Source organism: Hippichthys cyanospilos, chromosome 4 (assembly GCF_059441005.1).
Source record: "Hippichthys cyanospilos isolate Australia breed blue-spotted pipefish chromosome 4, RoL_Hcya_1.0, whole genome shotgun sequence".
Taxonomy (NCBI): Eukaryota; Metazoa; Chordata; class Actinopteri; order Syngnathiformes; family Syngnathidae; genus Hippichthys; species Hippichthys cyanospilos.
In genome coordinates, this window is record NC_142372.1 from 21,897,924 (window position 1) to 21,915,795 (window position 17,872).

Here is a 17,872-nt window from a genome sequence, read left to right on the forward strand (position 1 = left end):
AGACTAATACTAGCAGGAAATTATAAAATGATCTGGAGGATCGAGTGTTCTTTCATAGGACAGTGTTATAAATACTGTGCAGTAGGGGACAATTATCTTTCCGGGCAACTACCTGTATTTTTTTCCACACTGTTGTCATGGATTTGCTCAAATTAAAGGTTATTAATCCTAAATGATATTCAGTTAAGTTGATCATGTTAATGATTTCTCACAACAAATATCAGCAATGGTTAAAAAAATCAATGATAATTTTTTTTTTCTATGAAACTTAGGAAATATGTACATTTTCAAATGATCACTTCGACTACGTTCCGAGGATATCTCAATTGCCATTGCCGTTGAGCTTTACCCACGATAGACAAAAGGGCAGTTAGTGGTCAAGAGTGGGAAGATTGTAGTGATCTTATATTGCACCGGTGTCATATTGGAGTAACAGGTCTGTGCGAGGTCAACCATTTCCGGGGAGACAAAGAAAAGCTCTGTCGTGTTAGTATCGATTGGAGAAAATGTATGGAGGTGGTGAGACAGGTTGAGCCCCGCCTTAGTTTTTTCTCCTTTGTCATAAGGGTGTAAGGAGAGGTACCTGAATGTCATCGGCACAGAAGCAATGGGGGAAATCATGCAAAGCGAATTTGGTGCAAAAAGGAATGAGCAAAGGCTCTTTGGCTGAACCTCCAGGGACACCACTTATGAGTTGGTAAGAGGGGTCAGACAAATAAGAGTCATCAGATGCTGCACTTTCAGTCAGATGAAGAGGACAGAATGGTTTGGTGGCTCCAAGTGCAGGAGCCAGCATCTAGATATGAAGATGTGCTAGATGTGGACTTTTTTTCACTTGCAAACATGTTGAAGTACCTGCACTGTCAAATGCTTTGCAAAATGTCATCTAATAACCATTGTTTTGTGGATTTCTTCTAGCTAACCTTAAAAAATCATTTTCCTAATTTCATCATTGTGAATGAAGATTCCAGAATGTTTTTCAATCTTAGTGTTTTTCAACATTTTTCAACATTCCTGTGGTGTGCCACTCAGTTGTGACAAAGTTCGTTTGATCAACCTGCCTTGTTGCAGTATCCTCTCGCCTCCTTGTTTGCCTTTTTTTGGAGGTCAGTGGCTGATTAAAATATTGCGAAGTAGAGGTTAATCAACTGCTGAACCTCAGGGTGATACCCTCTTTCACGGTCTGTTCGGGTCTGTACGCATAAACACTGGGCACCGAGGTGAATGGCACACGCTACCTTATGAATGAATACTTCCTTACGAATGAATACTTCCTCTCTTCTTGGATAACAATTCTATTTATTTTTTTTTTGCGTTAAAATTATTTGGAGTGTTGGGCATTTAAGCAGGACACATTTTGCATTTGTCGATAAAAAGGTTGGACCATTACTTCTAGATGATGTCTTAAATCCCAGGAACTAATCCATTATGTCCTGTGGAGATGCAGTCTGACAAGCTGTCAACATAACTACACATCAAAGCCAATGCACTCAATCTAAAAGGCGAGATGTTTCCTATTTCCCTCTCTCTTTCTGTCACTCAAAAGCAAACACATCTGGTGCGTATATCAAAATTGAACAATTAAATACAACCCGTGGCCAAAGTCAGAAACTTCATCAAAGCTGATTAAATGCTGTTATCTTGATATGATCACATTGCAGTACAAAATAAGGAGGTATTGGAAACAGTCATCTTGACTCGTATGCGTTCGTATTGCACCATCATCCATGTTTTTTGTAAATTTATTTTACTCAGTATGTTGTCACAATTGCCATTTTGTGTTCTCTTGTGCATCAATTTAGATCTTATCTGCAAGAATTATCAGCCCTCGTGGCCCATGATGCAACTTGGCCCGCTGGGAGTTCTCTCTCAAATTTAGATAAACTGCTCTGAACTTGGTTGGATGATTGGCTGCGAAAATTCATCCATCAATTCATCTTCGTAGCCACGAATCCTCACTAGGGTCATAGGTGTGCTGTAGCCTATCCCAGCCGTCTACAGGCAGTAAGCGAGGTAGACCTAAACTAGTTGCCAGCCACTTGCAGCACACACATAGACAACCAACCAGCCACACTCACAAACCCATCTGAGGGTGATTTGGAGTGCCTAATATACCACTAAACAAGGTACTTCATTGAGACAAATTTAAGTAGCTGCAAATACTGCTGTCAATACATTCAAAATGCAGTGAATGTGAACTGGCAAAATAGAAAGTACTGGACATTTAAAACCATGTGGTCTCTGCATTTATTGTCATAGTATTTATCAGTAGTAAAGTAATGAAAAAAGGAAATGTTAATATTTACTTTGCAAGTTTATATAAAACGCCTTTCTTGTGGGATTTAGAAATTTGCACAGTTAACTAGGTATATATACAATAATAAACTGGGTGACCCAAAAAATGGGAATTTTTTAACAATACAGTAAAACGAAGAGTGATGGAAGAAACATATTTTATTAATAGTAATTCAAAGCTTAAAACATGCAACAAACATTTTTTTTAAATTGCATCCTGTAGCGGATGTCTTCTTGTAGGAATGATTTCTTGAAATCTGCTGTAGAAAATCAAACTTAAAATTGTAAAATTTTTCCATTTATTCATTTGTTTATAAGTCTTTAAAAATCGTAAACTTTCATAGTGAACGCTATGGGCTCAGTAATACACTCGCGCACAACATCAATGTTCTGTGTACGAGCACGTCTTGGTCGTCCTGTTGTTTTTTTTTTTTTTCGTTAAGGCTGATCCAGTCTCTTCAAAGTTATTAATCCGACATTTTATTGTTTTTTTTATTTTATTTTTATTGCATTTTATTGCGGGATTTGATGGAACGGCACCATTTCGTCCTAAGTTGTAAAACGTCGGAACTCCTTCTGCGCAGCTGTCAAATTATCACCGGTTTTATAAAACATTTTTATTGCTAACGCACACTTGTCCTTCCACTGATTTATGGTCACTAAAATGGCAAAGTATTTACTTGTTCATTCACTTGTCTCGCAGTGTTGCCACTTGCTCATGTCTAGCAATGTATCGCGATGGCGATTCAACTTCCGAAGACAATTTAGTTATTTTGGTGGCTATATGGCTTGCTCGAAAGTAGGATGCTTGCTTCTCGCACTGTGCAGCTGCAGCGCCCCTTTCATGATGTCATCCTAGTGCATCGCTGACTGCTCGAAGAATGTGGGTGTGAGTTTAGTATACAAGGACATTACAGGGGTGATGTTCACTGAGTGTTGTAATTGAGTGAGGACCCTGTTGTTTTCTCTGATTGGGAGGGGCTGGTACTGAGAGCATGGCAATCAGCAAGATTTCTTAGTGATGCATCAATAGAGGAAAACATTGTTTCGGGGTGTTTTTGATAAGGAAATGTGATTCTAAATTGATTAAAAGCTCCAAAAAGATGGATTTACATGATACAGGCCCTTGAAGGTGGGTCCTTACATTTTTTGCTTGCACCCTAATACTCCTTAGTTTAAAATGTTTGCCTGGAGCCCTCTTACCAGAGTCTATATTCTTTTATTAATAAATAATATACGTAAGACTGCAGGTAATCTCAGAAGGAATGTAACAATCTTACTATAGGATTAACATAATATTGTAGATATAAATTATGCCAAAAGATTGATGAAAAGAAGAAACATTTCATGGTGCCTTGACCTGCCATGTGCATTCCTATGGGACATGTGGCAATCTATGGGAGTGAATAGTGAGCCGAGTTCCCCAGTTTGAAGCTATAGTAGCTTATACTCATCTGCAATACCCATAACTGTCTCCAGGCACCATTCACTCGCACATTCGCACCATCGCCTCGGACAAACATAGTCCATGCTGTTTGTACCGAAGTCAGGTGCATGTAACACCACACAATCTTTGATTGATTTTGAAGTATGCCTTTGGGAATTGTTGTCTTTTCATCCAGAAGAACGTTAGAGGTCCGATGTTGCAGCTGAGAGGAGGCGTCCTTGTTCACAATCGATGTTGTTGTTCATCACAAAGGTGTTTCATTGTTTTTAGGTCAGGGGGTCAAGTTCTTCCACACCAAACAATGTTGAAAGTGTGAGCGCTAAGATGAGGATAACTAAGAATGTATTATATTTAATATTAGTTACCTGTAAAAAATGCCTTCAAAGTAATGTTGATTACTTTCTCACTCACTGATTGCTCTGATTTCCCCAATGTCAAATAGGTTGATACCAATGGTTTCTAGCAACCTCCGCCTTATGAATATGCAATCAAATAATTTAGTCAACAAGATGAGTTCATATTTTTTGTTCAAGTTAGTCGTGTGATGGATGTCTATCTCACGGTAGCAGACAGTAAGTTTCAGACCTGGGCTTCATTTAGATACCCACTAGCAGCACTCCCAGCAAACATACTTTGACTTAGTAGAACGTATGTTCAGCAGCAGCAAAAAAAATGAATAAAAAAACCATTACAACTTGAACTTGTCGTCACTTGGTGTTGTTAGTTGCTGTCACTATGAAAGTGGTGTAAAATGCTTTGGGTTAGGATCATCATCAGGCTTCTGCTGAGCTTGCTGATGACTTGATCATTTGAATCAGGTGTGTCAGGAAAAGAAACCTGGAAAACATGCAAGACAGCGGCCCTCAAGCACCGGGTTTGGATAGCCCTGCTTTACCCAGTTGAAAAGTGTCCAGCCAGTGTTGTCTGAATTGTCCTTACACTGTCACAGCCTGCCTATTCGGCCACTCTTTCACCATCAGTCAGTCCAAATGATCACAACCATTTTCCTGCACTACATAAATCCCTGGCTCTCTCTGCCAGTATTTGCCAGATTGTCTGGTGTTCCCACTCCAGGTCTTCCAGCAATTACACTCACCTGCCTGCGTGTGTCTCGATCCTGCCTTACACCCCCCTGACTACTGGCTTGCCTGACGACCATTCTTGTCTGCTTGTGTCTCGACCGAGCTTGTCTCAACTGCCTGTCCCCGCATGCCCCCTCAATTGACAACAAGCCCAGGCTCAATGTTTGTCTATGAATCAACATCAACTGTTTATTTGAGAGTTAGGTCACTTGACTTCATTTAGCAGTAATCCTGGTGATGAGGTCTGACCACACACACTCTTGCTCCAAGTTACATAAATTTACATTATGGCTCTCAACTGGGGGCAGCAAATAACGTAGAGAGTGGGAAGCTATCAGGAGATTGAAGGCACACAGATTTTTCTGCCCTAGATTTGTAAAAGGAGAAGCTTAGCCACAAGCAAAAAGTAACATATTGTTTTCTTTACTGCTTATTACTTAACCTTAAGCTTCTCTATTTGGTGATTATTGTCATTGCCTCTTTTTAGTGCAGGGAGTGTGCTTAAGCATTTCTGAGTGTGTGATTGCACTTTGTACATTTTAATTTGTATTCAAACATTACGAGCTGTCTTTGTAACAGACGTTATGGAGCTCTGCAGTAGCCTGCGGATTGATATATATACACACTGTGGTATCGAAAGGGAGCCAAATCAGAGCAGTGCAATATGTTGAGTAGGAGCAAAACGTAGCTCATGTCTCTGGAGAACAAAAGATAATTGGAAAGAAATGAGTACTGTCACAGTGCTACTGCAGACTAAATGCTGATTTGTTAAGCTTTTTGAGGACACCAGTGCGCCCCTGCTGTTCTGTAAAATATAAAATCTAAACCTGACACACCTTGAGTTCAACTACCATCAATCCATCCATCCACTCATTCATTATCTTAATTATCTTTCCCCACAAGGGTCGCACAAATGCGCTGGAGCCTATCCCAGCTATCTTCGGGCAGTAGGCGGGGTACACTGAACTGGTTGCCAGCCAATTGCAGGGCACGCAAAGACGGAAAATCATTCGCACTCACAAACACACTAAAGAACAATTTTCCAATATACCTTGCTTGCATGTTTTTGTAAAGTGGGAGGAAACCGATTACCTGAAGAAAACCCACACGGGCTCAGAAAGAACATGCAAACTTCATACAGAAAGGCCAGAAGCAAAGTTACGGCCTTGCATATGACCTCCATTTCTTCCGTATTTTATAACATATTGTACCAATATATTACACAGTCGAACACTTACGGTACAGAAGCCGCATTTTTAGTGTGTCGACCTTCAAATATAGACATCCAGTGATTGGTCTAAGACTATTACTAGGAGGGTTTGGTTTACCTCCCACATTCCCATTACATGCTTGGTACATAAAATAAACACCCTAAATAGTCACAGGTGTGAATGCCTGGTAATCTACAGTACAGGTCCCCTGTCCCCATGTGTGTATTTTTTTTGTTGGGGGGGGGGAACCAATATCTTGGTTAAAAAAAAATCAGATCAGTGGGCAATGTCACCAATACAGTTTGGTTGAAAACAATATCAATTCTCGAGGGACTGTTTTCGCCAAAGTATTGGTTAGGCACAAAATCAGGGGTGGACAGCCTGACGGTACAGTGCATGCTTGTGAATGTAGGAGCAAAAGACAAAAGACGAAGCAACAAGTTAACCAGCTTGCACTCAGGACTGGCTCATCATATAAACATAAGAATGCTGCTGCTACATTTTCATGACTTATTTTTGCCTCTTAGTAATTGCTGATCATGGCTGGGACCCATTGTTTTTTGCATGGTCCGCAGTCATGGTTTCATGAAATGAAATGCATGAATGTACACAACCCTGTGCATTACATTTCATAGTACATTTAGGAACCAGTCTAAAGTAAAAAGTAATGTTTAGAATTCGCTTAGAATTTGTTTAGAAGTCGCTTGCTCATAGCTGAGCATAGCATTCTGGGATGTTTTTCTTTCCTCGTGTGCCACAAGGAAGTGATGACGTGCATGCGACCTACAAGCAGCCAATGGGCTCATTTCATGTCTAATTGAATGTTATTAAATGTTCGCTCAAATCGCTCCTTATGCTGCTGTTTACATGCTAGCACCACCTTTCACCAGAATTTCAAGAAGTGAAGAATTTGACTAAGGAGGGAGAAGAGAGGTGTTAGAACTGTTTTTGGCTAAAGAGATGATCGCACCTCAATGTCATCTTTTGATAAAGATGTCTGCTCAAGATGATGATATGCATTGACGCATGTCACTGTCAGAAATATACCGGCTGCGTCTCAAAATGATTACCATTCCCAGAAATGTCCAATTAATATTTTATGTTTCAAGTGGGATGATTAAATTAAGTCAGATATCAAATGAAATCTGACATACAGTATTTTTCAACATTGCAGATCTTGTACAAAGACAAGTGCATTGGTGTGTCCCTATACTTTCCAATACCAATGCATGTGGTGCATATTTGACTTGAAATATATTACAAACGTTGCTAATGTATTATATTGAATGCATGCAATGAAAACTATGAAGAGCATTGTGTGTGTGATTTATATAAAAAGCCAAATTACGCATTTGATAAATAGCAGCATGAGCAAACCTCAGAGAGAGGTTCTGTGTAATGATGCTCCACTCTTTTTCAGAAAAAGTATTGAACAGACACTCAGCAAAACTCAGATTTAAAATAAAATAAACAGGGAATAACACAAACATTGATCACTCTGAATTTAATGTGACTCAAAACGCACTTCCTGAACAATGTTCACATTGCTTCTTGAGTAAATAACATCGCAAAAGCTGGTTTTGTGGTGGAAGGAGTTACAAGCTCAGATTTGGCCAAAGAAGCAACAGGCAGACAATTACAGCAAGGATCACTTAAAAAAAAAATGGCAGATCGACACAGATGGTTAAAAGGTCCAGGATGCCAACGAAATGTAAAGGATGAACCAGCAAAAAACTGTCATATTCCCATCTCTGCACATAACTACCAACTTGGTCAAATTTGACAATTATTGGGGAAGTGATTCCAATCAGTTTTTAGAGTGCTTCATAAACACTCGCTGAGTGCTTTACTCGCACAACTCAATTTGATTAATCACAGTTTTAGATATTAGTATAATTATTATAGTTATGCCTCCGCAAACCATCATGTTAATAAATGTAATAAACATTTTAATGGTGTCAATAAAATGGACATTATTAATGCTGGGCAATAATACCGATATATTGCTATACGAAGTGACGCAAGACGCGTACTTCAATACGACGTTCAGTTTCCGATACAACGTGTTTTGAAACTCCTTATTTTCTGAGTATTTCGTCTTTTTAAATCAGTCCTTTCTGGATTGGCTTTCATATCATGATTTGTCATATTACGAATCGTGTTTTACATATAACTTATTCCAAGCCTATCAAAAACACCACATTAAATGTTCTAATACATGACCTTTCGAGTGAGGCCACGTTCCAAAGCAAGTGGCAGCAGTGGAGGAAACAGCAGAAAAAGAAAACTTTATGATACAACAATAGCAGTTTCTTTGTTTCTGCCATTGTAGTCATATCTCAGGCTTTTTCCTCCTCACTCGCACAGTGTTCCGGTTGTCAGTACGAAGCTCCTCTTGTATGTGTTCCAGAGAAGCGCGGTAATATCCGACTCTTACTCCTCAACGAGCAGCCATATTAACGAGCAGTAGAATCTCATGTTGCCTTTAATTCAAATAGGATTTTTTGGGGATATCAAGTTTTGTTTTGTTTTATTTCATTTCGTCTCTTATACGCTAAGTAATTTTTGTAACATGATGGAAAAGAATTGTACAAAAGTGACCGTGTCTCAAGGTTTCACTGTATTCGATAAGTTATAACTATAGATTTTTCCTTGGTTTTTGTTGTGTATTTCTTTTTTCCACCGACGCGAGTGATGTCACACATTTGTTTCGTTTACGGTTGAAGAGCAAAAGTAGCAGAAAAAGAAGAGTACGAAGTGGTGCGCAATAAAAGGTACGTGTTTTGAAGTTAATGACTGTAGTTGGCTCATCAACAAATCTTCCTTGCTAGCATTATTTTTTTCATTTCTTTACCCCGCTTTATTGCAGTTTCTCTAATTTTAAATTTAAAGAATTCCCTTTTTTGAATAGAACTCATTCTTTCTTCAATAAAATATCTTTTGCAAGTAACTCTACACTTTCTTAAAATTTGGCATCATTTAAAACATTGTTATTTAGTTTCCAATATCCTCTAACATTTTGTTTTTCTTTAGAACCCTTCAATCTAAGACTTATCATTTTATGATCAGATAGTGGGGCATGAGAATGAGAAACATCTGAAATGAACTGTAAACCTTGCAAAGACATCAACCATAGATCAATTCTTGACTGAGAACATCTACTAGAGTTTGTCCATGTGTAGTCTTTGACATTGGGATTCATGAATCTCCAAGCATCCGAAAGTAGGAGGTGATCATTTAAAAATTATGTTAATGATGATCGAGGAGGCCACCGATCCATTTCGTCATCTGGAGCGTCGTTGAAATCCCCTCCTAATATAAGAATGGGTTCTTTGTATTTTCCTCTATGGTCATCCAGTTTTAAAGACAGCTTAGAGAACATATAGTTGGCTGTAACTGTTCTGTTCGGTCCATAAACATTGCGAATGATAAACAGAAGATTGTCCACCTTTAAGACCTTTAAGATAATCCAACGTCCCTCCTCTGAAGCATCAGATTCCACTACATCACCATTCGATCTATTCAGTAATACTGCAACTCCAGCTGAATGGTTGGAGAAAAGTATATTGTATTGAGATTGCATTGCATTGAGATTTCCAAGATTTTTCATCATCACTACACGAATGAGTTTCTTGTAAGAAAATTAGACCTGTATTACAACACCTACTAAAAAGAAAAACGTCCTTCGTTTTGGTATTATCATGTAGCCTACTTACAATAAAAGAACACAAATTAAATGACCAAACTCAAAATTCAAAAAAGGAAAAAATAAATAAATAAAGCCGAAGTCTGAAAAGAACCTTATTAAACTATGATAGAGAAACAATGAAATAACATAGATAACTTACAAGCAATAATCTCCAACTATAAGTACCATCACACAACTGTGCATTGTAAACCACTTAAATAGCAACAAGTATAGGCCTACCTTCTTAATGAGACATTGTGCGCATTAAACCCAATAAGTCTAGATCTGCATTTAACGAGTCACCTTTTTTCCTTCAGTGTAGGCTTCTGAAGCACAAAAACCAGCACGATTTCCTTGCTTCCTGGCTGCTTCCACGAGTGGCCAGAGTTTACTTCTCTCCATTTTGTCGGCTTGATCAGGAGCTTCTTTTCTTTCAGGGTCGTATAATCACGAGAAATCCTCCAGATCTTGTCTCTAAAAGATCTCATTGTGCATGATGACAGGCCGATTTGCGTTTTCACGACATACTCCAACTCTATGCACCGTGTCTACAAGAAAGCCCATCTTTTCCTTGTCTTCAGGCGTGATCACGGCAAGGAGCATCATGGCTTCATCTTTGATATTCTTCACGGGAGTGTTTCATTCACTCCATACAGGCGTAGGTTCCAACGCCTGTAGTAGCGCTCAGCTTCTTCACTCCTCTTCTGCAGCTGAGAGACTTGCCCTGACGTCTATTTCACGCGTTTCTTGTTTTCTTTCGCCTCCATTTCCATTCCATTCAACTGCTCGGACATTAGGGTGATGGCGTCAGTATCCTTTGACAAGTTTTGCTCAAGAGTAGTAAATCGCTTGGTTAACTCAACCACTGCTCTCAAAATATCAGCATTTGAAATTTACTCTGGTTCTTCATCGTCTTAAACACGCTGTTTCTTTGGTCCTGGGCTCTTACTTGGAGTTGTCGGCAACTGGGCGCATAAACCATCAAAGCCATCAACTTCTTGTTCAAGTAGTGACGCACAGTCTTTTGTTCGAGTGTCTGTTTTCGACATGGTGACAGCTAGCAAGTAGGCTAACGCAAGCTTAAAATAGCGTGCTAACTTTCAAAAAAAATTTCACAGAAAGCTCGTGCTAGTTGTTGTTCTACTTGTTCACAATGCACTCCCTTTCAAAACGCAGGCATACAGGTCTTATATGTGGTTTAGTTGTCTTTTTTTTTTAAACGCAGTACACAATTTAGTTTCAGAGCTGATCACACACCAACCGCACAAGTCGCCATCTTGAATTGACCTACATGAATTCTTGGGAGTTCCGAGCTGCCTTGCGTCAGCAAAGCATGAGCCACGAATGAGCACACTGACTCAGTTCAGGGCCGCAGCTAGGCCCCTGGATATACTCAGGGCCCCCCTCTTTCCTTGCTCATTAATGGCAGTATGCGAGTTATGTGATATTGCTCACTTTCATCAGATATGCGCATGCATGTCTGAAGTTGCTCACCTTGGTCCAAAGCCACACAAAGTCCAAGACACAATATGCAGCACAAGAAATTAAAATCTTTTTAACCCGCAGAAGATATTTTACATGTCAAAAAATGTGTCACATCAACAATAAATAATCATGGGAAACGCATGCTTCCCATTTTCAATTTGTTTCATTCATTCATTCATTCATTCATTCATTCATTCTCTAAATCGCTAGTCATATAGGCTACTATAGATATTCATAGAAGTTATCGGAAACCTTTGTAGATTCCACATTGAGATCATTCACTTTTCATTGCTGACTTTCTATAAATAGCAACAGTACATGAGCTCGCATCACAGACAAATGGACTTTCAGCATTGAAAACAAATTTCTTAATGCAGGGATAGAATTATCTACAGTATGTTTGCTGCAGACTTGTGACAAATTCCACCCCAGTAGGCATCACAAATGCAAGTTTGCACACGATAATTTTAAATTTGAATACCTCTAAATTCAAAACATCATTTTCATCTTGCAATATGGATACCTCTCCTTACCAGATAAAAGATTAGAACTGCCAAAGCAAAATGATTCTATCCTTTGATAGTTATAGAGAATTGTAATGACACACCTTAACCCTGGATCTTCTTCTGTAATTTACGAGCGGGTGTCATGGAGATTAATAGTGATTGTATTGTGGTGTGTTGTCCTCTGGCGTGAGTGTTAAATGGTGTGGAGATGACGTCCAGCGTAAATCCAGGCTTCTCATGTGTGAGTTCCCATTTGGCACGCAGTGTACAGCTCTACAGTAATTAATGACAAGCTAAATCGTGTGATGTGAAGTTACATTATAATGAGAAGGCATAAGTGTGCAGCAATGCGTGACAAGTATCCCAGCAGAGGAAGAATGGTGGATATGCAAGCGAACCTCGGATCGCACTGTCATAGAAGAGCACTGCTCAATTGCATAGTGTTCCCCAATGACTGTCGGTGTAGATTGTTTTTACCGTTGCTGTATATATTCAATCTTGTATTCATAAGTTATTCATCACCTGTCTAAGCATATTGGTTTATTGTAACCAAAAAAATATGTTTGGCTTGCGTTCATGGATGGTCACAAGCTCTGTACTTCGTGAAAATGAATTTATAGGTGGATAAGTCCACTTTATTTCAGGGCAGTAAAAGTCGATGAGGGAGTCAATTTGTGATCAAAAACATCAAAGAAAATGGTACAATAAACCCTGTAAAATATTTTGTTAGGGAGTCTTACAACCTCAATGAAAACCATGTTTGGCTGTATTCCCGCTTAACGGTGCCTCAAAGGCAAGTTTCAGAAACCTGCATGGTTTTGTGATGGGAGTGATGAATAGAACTTGTAACCAAAGTCTATGTGAACAGAATTGGTCAAGATGTGGGGATACACACCGCACAAGAACAGCATGAGGTCTAAATACAAAATTCCGTTTCTTTTCAAAATGTATTATTTTTATTATAATTGGCACAGCTGCCCTTGCACGATTTTTGACTCTACTCATATCAGCCATCTGGAGAGGATCAAGTTGTTTTGTTAGTTTTTACACTTATGAGCTCAATCTCCTAATGCAGTTTTGCACTAGTTTATATTTGAACGTGTTTGTCAAGTGTCCACAAATGTGTCAATTCAAATGTCCAAAAATGATAGCAGTATATGGTTTATGTTGTAATATATTATTCATAAATGACGTTTATTTTGCAGTCCCACTGATCGTATCCATCCATCCATTCATTATCTTAATGAGAGATCCACCGATATGCTATTTTTTTTTTTGGGGGGGGGGGGGGGGGGGGGCATACCGATACTGAATATTTGAATATTGGTAGTCAAGGAGGTATTTGAATGCGTAACAGCGCAAAACTGTCCCACACGCACATTGAGGACATTGTGACCTCACAGACAGTGTGCGGCTGTCATAGCAGAGCCAGAATATTTCCAATCTTTTAAATTTAAGGAGTAAATTAAAGAGGGGTTATGGTGAGGTTTTTATTGTCATGGCATTTTGTGCAGTGAATGCCAGCAACGTCCCTCTCGCTTGCTCCGAGCGAGAGGGACAAAAACACAAGATACACCTTGATCTCCCTTCATTGAGTTTTCTTCAAGGATTGGTCGGATCCAGAAAGGCCCATGCTGCTGTTGAGCGCACACCTGCTATATATTGAGCCGAGATGGCGGACAACTCTCTCGTCCTCCTTCGCTCCCAACCAGCCATGCTGTTGTTGTGTCCGGATATTTGTTGGTGTAATCAGAGCAGTAGGGGTGAACTGCCATTTTTGTTGTACATTTTCTTTGGAGCTAGGGAGGTAAGCATATTGTCTTTTGGTTGTTTTGTTTGTTGGGTTAGTTTGGTTATTTCACGGACAGGATTGTTTTGTTTGTTGTTTTGGCCTTGGTTCACCCTGAGTTAATTGCTCCTATCTTTCAGTAAGCCTTTTTCATGTAAATAAATATATTTTTTGTTTTCCAAACACCTGGTTCGTCGGCTGGCTGCTTGGGAGTTGGGGAAGGCGGGGCCCTTTGCACATGTTGTGTCCTAGGCCCCTAGACTGGGACATAACACATAGGTGGCTGGTTGCTTTTTATGACACAAGTTACTCATTTTTGCAGACACCATTTTTACGTGATTGTCCTCTAAAATATGCTCTTGCATAAAAACAGGCATTAAGCATGAAGATTTGGGTGTCTGAGGTTCTCTTGTCTTACTTTCTTTCACCTTGTCATCAGATTATCTGAAGTGTGGCAGTGAACAGTGATCCGTTTAAATTGTGTTATAAGAGTTATATTTTCTGATCTTTTTTTTTCTTTCCTTTTTTTTTTTAAGCAAGGTAAGTCAGACTTTGCTCTCCGCCACTATATCTTCTGTCTCTTCCATTGCAATCCCAACACATTCCCAGGCCAGCCAGGAAACTAAGGGGCATATTACTGTATTCCATTTGAAGATGTCAGAAAAGACGTGCTGTTGCACACTGTTTTGGATGGCAGATTCTCCCATTGACCACAGTGTGCCTCTTACGTACATTCATTAAATGTATACATTCTGGGTGGAGCCGCATTCAGATAAGGATGTTCCCTCTCGTAGACAAAACAGTGTACTGCATGTTTTGAATAATTTCACAGCCACTGACAATGACTGATGACTACCACCGGCAACTACCATCTGCCAATGGGGGTTTGAAATTATGAAGTACTGTACTGACTTTCAAGAACCACATAGACTATAAGGTATAGATTTAAAAATATTTTTTCTTCTTCTCCTTCTCCTTGAGTTGCTTGGCAACCTGGTCAATCCTCAATATCACTGGCAAAACTTTCCAAATCCATGATCCAAACGGTTTCGTGTTCCAGGTGGGACATATTTTAAAGTGGATCTCTATGGAATTAAGGTCTTGTGAATACCCACGTCTTGAAGACTAGGGCCTGTATCAGAGGATTCAATGAAATGCCCACAAAGTCAATGATGGAACTGCGGCCTCAGATTTCCTGGTGCCAAGAGCGCTCTCCAGCCCACCCTCTCTGGTGAACCTCAATGCATAGGCGCCAAGCTGGACGCAATAGGCATGTCCATACCTGCACTGTGCCTCTCAGAGTTAAATCTCTCTTAAGGGGGCTGGTACCAAAACCCAAGGTTTGTGTGGAGTTGAGCACGACCATATCTACGCAGTAGTAACGCCACTGCTTCCCATAACAGCTAGAGCTCCAAACCTGTTTGAAAGATTACATTTAGTGTCCCTTGAGCTGGTTTCTGTAGCTGTCACCAGGGCTTCCAACCTCTTTTCCCATCCCGCAGGTGGTGAGTCTATGCAAAGATTATGTGTCTGCTCTTTAAATATTCAATCAATATATTTGCATATACAATGTACTGCTGCAGTCAAGCCGGTGCTCTTCACTCTCATTCTTGAATTGCATTTTTACTCTAAAATGAATTCTGTTTGTCTGCTGTCTGATCTCAAAACTCATTCTGCTACACTTGACCTGGAATTTGAAATACCTGAATTGTAGCCATATTTCTGTCAAAGATTTAGATCGGTGGGCTGTCAGCTTGGAAAAGAAAAGCCTTTCAGTTTGTGGAAAGAGAGGCCAAGGGAACGATTGGAAGGAAAGTAAATTAGAGTCTATTGAAGAGCTTAACTACTACCTCTATCATTGTTAAATAGCCTGGGTGCGTGCGTGCATCCATGTTTGTGTGTGTGTGTGTGTGTAAATTGTCTGATGCTTCTCTTCAAAGGACATAAAAAAAAAAATCACATTGGTTAACAAATCACCCTTTGTCAATAGAACGCTCACCTAGTCATTTGGCAGAATATAGTTTGGGGATTGAACTGAGTCAAAAGTAAATTTGCGTGCAGAGTTTATCACGAAGGGCGTCATCTTTGTGCCCAGCGCAAGTTTGGTAAAAGCACATTCTAACTATGCAAAGGTAGAGTTTTCTCTCTTTTCTTGATTGGCTTCCTGGAAAGAAGAGGGTGTTTAGTGCCTTTGTGTTGCCGTTGAAGAATGGAAAACAGCCAACTCATCAAAGCGCCTTCTTTTATTCGCATTAAAACCAGAGCAGTTCAAGCACACACAGTGCTTGACTTTGCATGAGCAGAAATTGATTCGCCACAGTCCATGCTTGTGATTGAAGTGCACAAATTGCGTTTTCGACAAGTTTTCCCCATGTGAATGATGTATTCAGCTACGCATATGATGTGGACTATGTGACCATCTTGCACCCCCAATTGTGAATGTACAGTATGTGTGACCCGCCCCCCAGAAATTGTGTGGCGCAGTCATAATTTATGTTTTATCATGTTCATCATCATGATAATGATGATAATTATTTGTTCATATGATTTTGTCAATATTTCAGGGGGATTGTCCCATGCTGCTGTCAAATTCATAAATGGAATGAAATACAATATTATGGAACACCAACTATGTCTGCACTTTGTTGCAAGCTGTCCTCATCTTTTTTTTTCTATTATTGTGGCCATTTGCAGTATTCCTTGCTCTTTAATTTAGTCATATAATTGTCTCAATTGGGCTCTTGATTCAATCAACAAAATATTTATGACAGGAAGGTCAATTAAGGGGGAGAGCCTTCTTGGCCGACAATTGCTGCCGGATATGCCAACGGTCCATTTGTTGATTTTGTGCGTAGAAGATGTGGAGAACATCTACATTATTGGATTTTTGATCACAGGGATCCTCTTGATTGGAGCTGGCGTATTTCTGCTGTATCGATAAATTACACGGGTGAATGCAGCCGGATAGGAGAGGAGGCTGCAAGCCCATTTTGTGGGCATTGCGTGAGTGGCCAACACTCATGCTACGAGTGACCTGAAATGTAAACTTGTTGTGGTTCTTGAATCCTCGAGCAAAATGCTTGTCATCATGGAGAAGCTGGAGGCTCACATTGAATGTTGTATTACTAATTTGGCTGTTTGAAGCCCATTCAGAACCTCATGCTATGGACAAACTTCCAAAACAAGCATTATTTGGACTCTCTTCCCCCAGCTGGCCTTAAGACTGTTGGTTGGACTGGACTGGCATCTCAAGGGCACTGTTACATACACACAAATTCTCAGGCTTCAAAACATGCCATGTCGCTACTGGTCTTAATCTCCGCCCATGTGACGTGACTACTCTGTGAAAATGCCTCCCGCCCACATGTTTGTGCAAGATATGTTCTAGTGTCCTCCCCCCCCCCCCCCCCCCTTTTTTTTTTTCCTCTCTCCCTTTAGCCATGCCCTTCATTTGGGGCATGGCCGCAGACTTTTTATTTTTTTTTAACCTCCCCCATTTTTCCTCATGTAACACGTCATGCTATTAGCGGAGCACTCCTCGTTGCAAATACCGTCGTACTTTGCCTTCTTGTCTTCCCCTTTTAGTCAATTATGTTGAATGTTTCCTGGATGGTTCGAGATCGTCACGAGCTCGTCAAGTCAAAATTTCATTGCCATGTACCGCAGGTGTAAAGGTAATAAAAGGTTTCTCATCCTAATAAAGATATGGCTGTTTTGGTTGTTGGTTCTTGAAGATAAAGCCCCGAATGTTTAACAAGTTTTAATAATATCGATTCATTCATACATTCAAATGCATCTTGTGGGGTCTTTGAACAAAATATGACACGGGCTGCCAAGTCCAGTCCCTGAGAGCCACTATCCTGCCTCTTTTCGAAACCTGATTCAAAAGATCATCTATCACGACACAAGAGTCTGAGAATGTATTTGACCAATTGCAAATGAGATGATGCTTGACATCTTTCCCTTCTCTTTTTTCCCTCTTTCCTGTTTCTGTCTTTTGCAGATCACATTCTTCATGTTGTTGTCAGCTGTTTGCGTGATGCTCAACCTCGCAGGATCCATCCTTTCCTGCCAGAATGCTCAGCTGGTCAACTCATTGGAAGAATGTCAGCTGGTAAGAACATCTGAGGCGCTTCAGAGCCCATGCTCAACCCTCCATCCATCCATCTTGTAGAAGACTTTTTTTTCAAGGTCATTAAGAAATTGGAACATATCCCAAATGACATGGTGTGAGAGATGGGGAACGTGCTGGGCTGCTTACCACACAATGAGACAACACTGATAATACAGACGTGCGGAGACTTATGAGGACAACCAAACATCCATTCATCCATCTTTTTCGGCAAATTTCTTGTTTTCAGACAAGTTT

At 40.0% G+C, this 17,872-nt stretch overlaps 1 protein-coding gene across 1 annotated transcript in view; it reads left to right on the plus strand.

The window, feature by feature from the left end:
* Nucleotides 1–17,872, plus strand: part of entrep2 (endosomal transmembrane epsin interactor 2) — an 80,867-nt gene that overhangs the window by 50,120 nt on the left and 12,875 nt on the right. The window contains exon 3 of the mRNA XM_088412170.1: nucleotides 17,507–17,617. Within this exon, the coding sequence (XP_088268296.1) occupies nucleotides 17,507–17,617 (111 nt within the window). The remainder of the gene's footprint in view (nucleotides 1–17,506; nucleotides 17,618–17,872) is intronic.